This window comes from Rutidosis leptorrhynchoides, unplaced genomic scaffold (genome assembly GCF_046630445.1).
Source record: "Rutidosis leptorrhynchoides isolate AG116_Rl617_1_P2 unplaced genomic scaffold, CSIRO_AGI_Rlap_v1 contig62, whole genome shotgun sequence".
Classification (NCBI taxonomy): Eukaryota; Viridiplantae; Streptophyta; class Magnoliopsida; order Asterales; family Asteraceae; genus Rutidosis; species Rutidosis leptorrhynchoides.
The window spans coordinates 101,705-109,808 of NW_027266840.1; the positions used below are offsets into that span (position 1 = coordinate 101,705).

General features: G+C 31.2%; 1 protein-coding gene across 1 annotated transcript; it reads left to right on the forward strand.

Moving 5' to 3' along the window:
* Positions 1–5,774: 5,774 nt before the first annotated feature.
* On the forward strand, positions 5,775–7,153 carry LOC139884905 (dirigent protein 8-like; the record flags this gene model as incomplete). The annotated part of the gene is made up of 4 exons (XM_071868871.1): positions 5,775–6,027; positions 6,425–6,442; positions 6,781–6,916; positions 6,963–7,153. Coding segments are annotated over exons 1-4 (598 nt in total), but the record flags the coding sequence as incomplete, so codon positions are not given.
* Positions 7,154–8,104: the final 951 nt, after the last annotated feature.

The following is an 8,104-nucleotide window of genomic DNA, read 5'->3' on the forward strand; positions in this document are numbered from 1 at the left end:
TGGATTTATAAGGTCCGTTGCAGATTTGCCGATCAACAATTTCACCATCCGATCAAATAGCATTAATGATGTTGCTCCAGTACGATCACGAACTCTCACTTGCATTTTAAATCTGAAAAAAAACCATGATAATATAAGGATAAATAAGCATAAAAAAATATAAGGCTAAAAAAATAACATTACTATTAGCATAAACGGATGAATTTACGAATATGGATTTTCGATATCTTACTTTGGCTCAGCGGTCACCAGGTCTTGACACTTTGGACACCGCCATTTTGGCCCATTCTTTTCAACTTTTTTATTACACATGGTACATCCTTCATAATACCAGTTCTCGATGGACTCGACTTCGATTATTCGTGCAAGCATTGTAAAAAGTCCCACCTGCAATAGAATTTTGAATATTTTACTTTTCTTGATAGGTTTGATTATAATAAATTCTCCAAATAAATAACTACTAATTAAGACTATGAACTTATTATTACCTCTGGAGATATAGAAAGTTCTTTAAGTGTGATTCTTTTCGTAAGGAGGAATTCATCCGACATTGAAACTGGTCCCGGTAGTTGAGTTATAATTTGTGCGTAGGAGCTTAAATCATTAAGTCTACAATACACCATAAAATCAGTAAGTAAAATCGTAAAAAAAATATCTAGTATAAATTAAAATCAATCTATGGTATAAAATAATTACTTTTGGCTATATTCGACATCTTCAGGTAGATTCGGGTTGACGAAGATCTTTGTTCCTTGAAAATTATTACTTATTCCATGAATTTTTGCAATTTAAAATTATTTAAAATTTATTATGGTATACATTATATTATGAGCTTTAAAAAAAAATTAATATAGAAAATTGATGAACTTACTATTAAAAGTATTCGTAACTGCCGATTGTAAAATAACAACTATTGATTTCTTTAAAGTTGTAGCATCCAATATAGCTTCATTTAATTTCTCGGCAAAAGCATCCCACAAAGTGCAATTAATCCTCTTTTTCCTTGAGCATAGGGGAAAAATAAGCATTTAAATAAAAAACCATAATGAATAAAACAAAATTAGATCAATGACATAATTAAATTTATATCATAAATAATGATTAAAAAAAAAACTTACTCCAAATCCTCTAGAACAAAGGTAAGCAATTTCATTGTCTTGTCTGGCTTGACTATTTTCCTTATTTTTTCATTTTTCACGACATGCCCAATAACATCTGTATTTTTGAGAGATTTATACGATTATAACAAAAAAAACAAAGAAAATTAAATATAAAAGTTAAAAGTAAACTTACCAAACATAAACGATTCATTCTCCTTATTTAAAATTGAATCAAAGCTCACAAAATTAAAAGCAAATTTTGAAATCCCTTCATCCGAAATCTTTTTGACTATGGTATTTTTCAAGAAGAACAATTTGTATTGATTTCTAGTAGCTTTAAGTTTGTTGGTAGGTTCAGAGACGAAAAAATTTTGGAAGCTATATACTTCTCCTTCACTTATTTGTTGTCTATATGTTGCAAGAAGATCTTTTTTTATTGTTGCTTGAATACGGCCATGCTACACACAATAAAATATATTTTATAAAAGATAAATTTATTAGATACATTAAAAAACAAAAATTCTAAAAATTAAACATCATAAATATTCTAAGGATAAAAAAACATTATCATCAAGCAAATCATCTCTATACTTCCATCTCCTATACGGCTACGGAAATTTGGTATTGTCCAAATATTTAAGACGCGAGCCTTAATCTTCCAATCAATACGTCCGGGACAAACATCATCGATTTGAGAATATTTTGACGCCATCCTACAATAAAACGATCTATAATCAAATGATTGAAAAGATAATTAATTCAATATAATTTCGTTGATTACACAACAATAGAATGTTATATTGATAGTTGTATTGATGAGCAAAAAAACCCTTACCCGAAGCTTCTTTTTGAAATAAAACAAATCTAGCTTAGCAAAAGAAAATCGTACCGAAAATTTTTGTTCGTACGGGTGTGAATTTAGTATGTTGCATATAGCTATATATATATACTCCTAAAACAAAAAGAACAAAAACATAAAAATCTCATATGATTAAGAATACCAATTCATATGTAATAAGTTTAATATTGATCGGAATGAATAGGATTGTAAGGCTAGCTGCACTACTATAGCTAGATAAATATTATAGATCGTATTCAATACAATTCTTGTATTTGAATACAGTTATGAGATAATTAATTAAGTAGTAGGGATATGGATTAATTGTATTGGTATATCCTACCATACAAATTAAGGTTAATTATAATGAATGAAGTCCTATTTTATTATAAAAATATGTTCTATTTTTTTTAATCCAATCTCTTTCTGTTTTAATTAGTCATCAAATTAAACTTTCAATTTACGGATCATCATGAAAGATATTTATCATGAAACTAATTGATTGTTAATTGATTCGATTTCTACAACTATTGGTCAATCATATATATTCGTTTCGAGCAGATGTTATTTTGGAATGAAAAATTTCTATCCAAATTAACTGTAGGAAAGTCAATTTGTATGTATCCACCCACCACCTTGTATTTAAATTAAAATTTGGAATTAGATTTGGACAACCATACATACTTGAAAAAGACGTAATCATAGTCGTCTATCTACACTGTGATTACTTAATTATTAAATTTAATAGGATTATTCCAAATTGTTTCATAATAGTTTGTTTAATTATTTTATTGTGTTTTTCAAATTCTAATATAGTTAGGAATTGGATTTGATTAGGGAGATTAATTAAGAATTGGATTTGTCTTCTATTCATAATAGTTTGTTTAATTATTTTATTGTGTTTTTAAATCCTAATTCAACACAAACTTGATTCCTAATTAAAACGCCATGTGTCGGATGTTGATTTGACAATAAAATTTGCAATTGAATTGCAATTGGAACAAATTAAAAAAAGTCTCTCTATTGTCTATAAGATAGATATGAAGATCAGTAATAATTAGGTCTCAACTTACAGAAACTTGTCATATCGATAGGTGGAAACTGAATGTGCACCCTTACGTTTTTTGCTCTATATTAAAAAATAAATGTACGCATATATATATGATATATGTTATTCACATAACATTATTCACTTTGTCAATTGTGTTTTATGCTTATTAAAGTTCGAATTTTTTTTTTATGGTCTAAAGTTCGAAAATTAAATTATATATATACATATATCTCATATTAATTAGGGTCGATCTCTTTTATATCACCAGAATGACTCATGTTTTCTTATTACTACTTTAGTGAATATATCGGTTTGCTATAGTAAGAGGGGTCGTACACCTCAATATATATCGGTTTTATTCGAGGTTATCAAACACGAGAATCGAGAGTATTGGTGCAATATTTTGGTGGATGTATCTTTGAAACTAGAAAATATAGAAATTTGATGATTAGTACGCATCATCTTCAAAGCGTATATAAGAAGCTCATTTTCCTTTAGGCATAATTTGTCTCCATCAATCCTATACTATTAGATACAAAGTTGGATTATGGCATACAATGAAGAACCTGGCCTTTTTTTTACATAACGTACGCTTGAGCCAATGACAATAATAAATATGAAATTTCTCTATGCATAAGATAAAAAAATTAAGTTTGAATTTCCTTATAAGTGTAGCTTTCTTCAATTCTATTCCTAACATATATATTTACATGTTTTTCTGGATTTAGTGATCGTTAGGAAGCATGGATAATTATGTCTATTTATGGATCGGCCGTTTCGACAATTATGTCTATTTATGGATCGTCCTTGCTACCTATAAATCTGATTTAAACTATTTATGGAGAACTATTAATGTAGTCAAAATAGATTTAAAAAAACTCGTTTATGAGGCGAGCTTTCGTCTTGACAGAGCGGTGCTCTGACCAATTGAACGACAATCCCAGGAAAATTTAGGTCGGGATCGATGAGCTGAACTTTTTACCCATAAATATCAAAATTGATAAAATATTAATCAATAAGACATTTTCCTCCTCATATATTAATAAAATAAAAAATTTTATGAGATCAGTCATTCATATTAGAGTTAGGATCAATTGATTGACATCGCATCTGCCACGGTTAAATTGAGTAAAATAAACGGTCATGATTAAATCAAATTAATTACCTCAAAAATAAAAAACCTCACGTGGTCTTGCGTCTTTTACATATCGTGTTTCTGTCTCCCATCCTCAACCTCTGAAACGCCGACCCAGCAAACCACCTCCACATCTCCAAATTTATTTAAGGTCTCTCTCTCTCTCTCTAAGATTTCAGGAATATTCTAAATGAATTCAATCAGTATAAAACCCTTCAACCCTAAGAAGATTAGATTGGTTCGTAAAATTGTTTTCACTCCATCTTATATGTATTATCATCAGAAGTCTTTTCATTCATCGTGATCATGATTAAATAGTATTGAGTTAACTGCAAAATGAAACCCATTTGTATTCATTTCGTACTTGGAGACTCGCAAACACGGAGAAAAATAATAATAAATAAATAAACAATGAGTGTTTCAGTATCTTGAAGTGGAATCAATAAGGTGTTAATCGGAACCGACGGAGGCGGTACTATACATATTATCGGTGGCGGCTGCCGTGAGATAGAGGGAGATGTGTGGACAGAAGAGGGGAGGGAACGTGGAAAGGCAGAGAGATGGTGTTTGGACTAAGGAAGTCACGTGATCTTATATCTCTTTAATTTGACTCTAATTAATCCTGGCCGTTAAATCAAATATGGTTAAAATGAATGGCTAAATATGTAGTGTCAAAATTATTAATTTGATCAATTGATCCCAAACTCTTCATATTATTATTTTGTCTAAAAGCTCGTGGATAATTTGGGCTCGGCATGAGATCGGCTCAAAACTGAGCTCGAGCTCCAATTTTCCATCAGTTTAATATTAATTAATTAACTAGCTATAGTATAGCAAGGAAGAAATGGCAGGAAGCAGCAATTCATGGACGAATGAGGATAATGTTGGAATTTTTTATTTGTAGTTTGATTTTAAATTAAATAGTTTATCTTATAAATAAAAATATTGATGAGATTATAAAATTTTGGAAACTCATAAATGGCATCAAACAAAAAATTAGGATACTTCGAGAGAGAGGCTCGTTGCAGGAAGCTAATGCTCGACCGCAGTCAAGATACCTCTGTCCAATCGTACAAATTTCGAATTTTGCCAATTTTGAAGAGTTGCAAGTTATATTTTTTTGATTTAAATTAAAAGATATGACGATTATAAGATACGACTTTTCACTCAAACACTATAAAAGAAATTACTTTATAAAGATGTCAAAATAAAAGTGATAATATATCTTATGCTGGTAGGTTATAATTGATCCAATTTGTGTTTCGTAACATGCAGGTTTTCTGGTGTTTAACGTTCTTAATTCCTAAAGGTGTTATCAAACTGAGAGATAGTAAATGTAGGTCATTTTTTTGGTCAGGGATGGAAAGTTCAAGAAAATGTCTAGCGGCATGGAGGAATGTACGCAAACCGAGAGATGAAGGTGGACTGGAAATCTTGGAATTAGAGTGTTGGAATAAAACAGCTGTAGGGAAGCTTATATGAAAGATTTTATGTGAGAAGTCGTCTTTGTGGGCTATCTGGATTTCTCAAAATAGATTGGCTAAGTTGAGTTTTTAGGGTGCTCGTAAACCTCCTGATACGAGTACTGTTTGGAATAATCTTCTGAAGTAGAGAGCTGAGTTTAAATCGTATTTCTTGTATAAATTGGGAATGAGGTCTCAAGCATCATTTTGGTTTGATCCTTGGATTAATGATAAGGCTTTCCATGACTTGTTTCCTGATATTTATTTTAATGATGCTGAGGTTAAAAAAGATACAAAAATTTACGAGCTTTGGTTTGATGGAAGATGGCAGCTTCCTGTTCCAATATCCAGTGATGTTTTGCAAGTTTGGGAGGTAGTGAAAAAGGTGTGTGTCTCAGATAATGTGGAGGACTCTATCTGTTGGTTGGCTTTTCCATCAGGTAAGTACTCTATTAAATCTGACTATGATGCTATTAGAATTCATAGTGTGAAGGTGAATTGGGCTAGGCTGGTGTAGAATAAAAACTTGATTTCATGTCATTGCATGATATTGTGGCTAACTATTAACAACAGATTGGCTGTGAAGACCAGGTTAGTTAAATGGGGTATATGTCAAGATGTTGTTTGTTCGTTCTATGGTCTGTATGATGAATCTTTAGATCATTTATTTTTTACTTGTCTTTTCTCAAGTGTTGTATGGATGGAGGTTATGCCCTACTGTTCTGTTGTTTAAATCATAATCTATTATAAAAAAATTTACAAGTAGTCATATGGAAAAATTCTTGGCTAGTAACTTCTCGTAGTCATGAATGGCCACCTAAATAAACCATAAACCTTTTCAAACCGACCGGCCGGCCAGCTATTTTCCAAGATGAACCGGCTGGCCTTTTCCAATTTCTAGCATTCAAACAACCACCATATATCGGAAAAATATCCTTGTTTTTTAGTGTCTCGATCAATTTCCTAATGGAATTTAAAAAATAAAAGGACTCTTCGGTTAATACTTTAAAATATTAACCCTTACTCTATAAATAAGAGCTCATCAATCAAACAAATCCAGTCCAAGCACAAATAGCTATAGCAAACCATCAAGCATATCTAAATGGCAAAAACCCAAGTTGCAACATTCCTCCCAATTCTTATTATAATTTTTTTCACCTCATCATCGTTTCTCGTTATCGACGGAAAATATCACAAGTTGACTCACATACATTTCTACTTACATGAACAAGTCTTAGGAGCCAATGCGACCGATGCAGTGGTTGCAACAGGCGGAAACAATTCGGTAAATCCTGCCGTTTCATTTCGGGTTGGTAACCGTTTACGACTGTCCTCTAACCGTAACAAATGAATCTACCTCGAAACAAATTGGTAGGGCACAAGGGTTTCTAGCCGTTTCTTCACAGACTGAGATTAGTGTAAAGATGACGATGAATTTCATCTTCACTAACGGCAAGTTTAACGGTAGTACTTTGTCTATTTTAGGGCAAAATAATTTATCTTTAAAAGTTAGAGAGCTGTCAATTGTGGGAGGAACTGGGATTTTCAGGTTTGCAAGAGGATATTGTTTGACTAGTTATCACGCACGATTCCCTGATTCATATTATTATATACTTAACTACGATCTATATATTTATCATTAATAATTAATTAATCATCAAGTTCTTAATTAAGCTTTTATATATATATATATATATAGATTGAGTTGTTGTATTAAGTATTTTAAATTTGTTTGTCACTGTAAGATGGTCAGTACTGTTTGTCGAGCATATGAATAAAAATTATTAATGTTGTCGTTAATTATTTGAAGATCACTAATGTTGCTTAACTTTTGAAGAATTGCTACATTCGTCCTTTATCTTTTCTTTTGACCCTTGTTGCCCTTCTGTAAAGAGTTTTTCATGACTCCATTTGGCTCTAGCTTCCAGTGATAATTCTTTGAAACGATTCCTTTCTCATGTTTCCAGTTTATTCACGGTGATTTTCCACATTAACCTTAATTAAACGGTATTGATTATTCTTAATCTTCAGCACTTCTTAAGATTTTCGTTAACTTTTTGTTTATTTAGAATATAATTAAATGACGATAATCCATCATCATTTCAATTACTTTGCGAAAGAGCTATAGCTAGTCGATTTAAGGTCTCAATTTAAGCTACATCAACGGTATTAACGCAATGAGAGAAAAAAAAATTAATTTTTATAATATTTATAAAACGTATTTGTATCGAAAAAAAATTTGATTTGATGTTTTTCATACCCGTTTCTATACCGGTACCAGTATTCGTATCCGTTTCGATGCTACATAGACTATAGTGTTGACCAGATGTGTACTATTTTTTTTTGATGTTAAAAAGAGATTTCATTGATTAATCCATTGCGGCAACAGAAAACAGAGAAGGTGGCAATCGACCGCTCCCATTCGATCTAAGGTTAGCTATCGAATGGGCTAGTCGATTGTTGCTTCTCGGAGTGTACACAAAGGAACAAGATAGAAATTCTAATGAAATCTGTTTG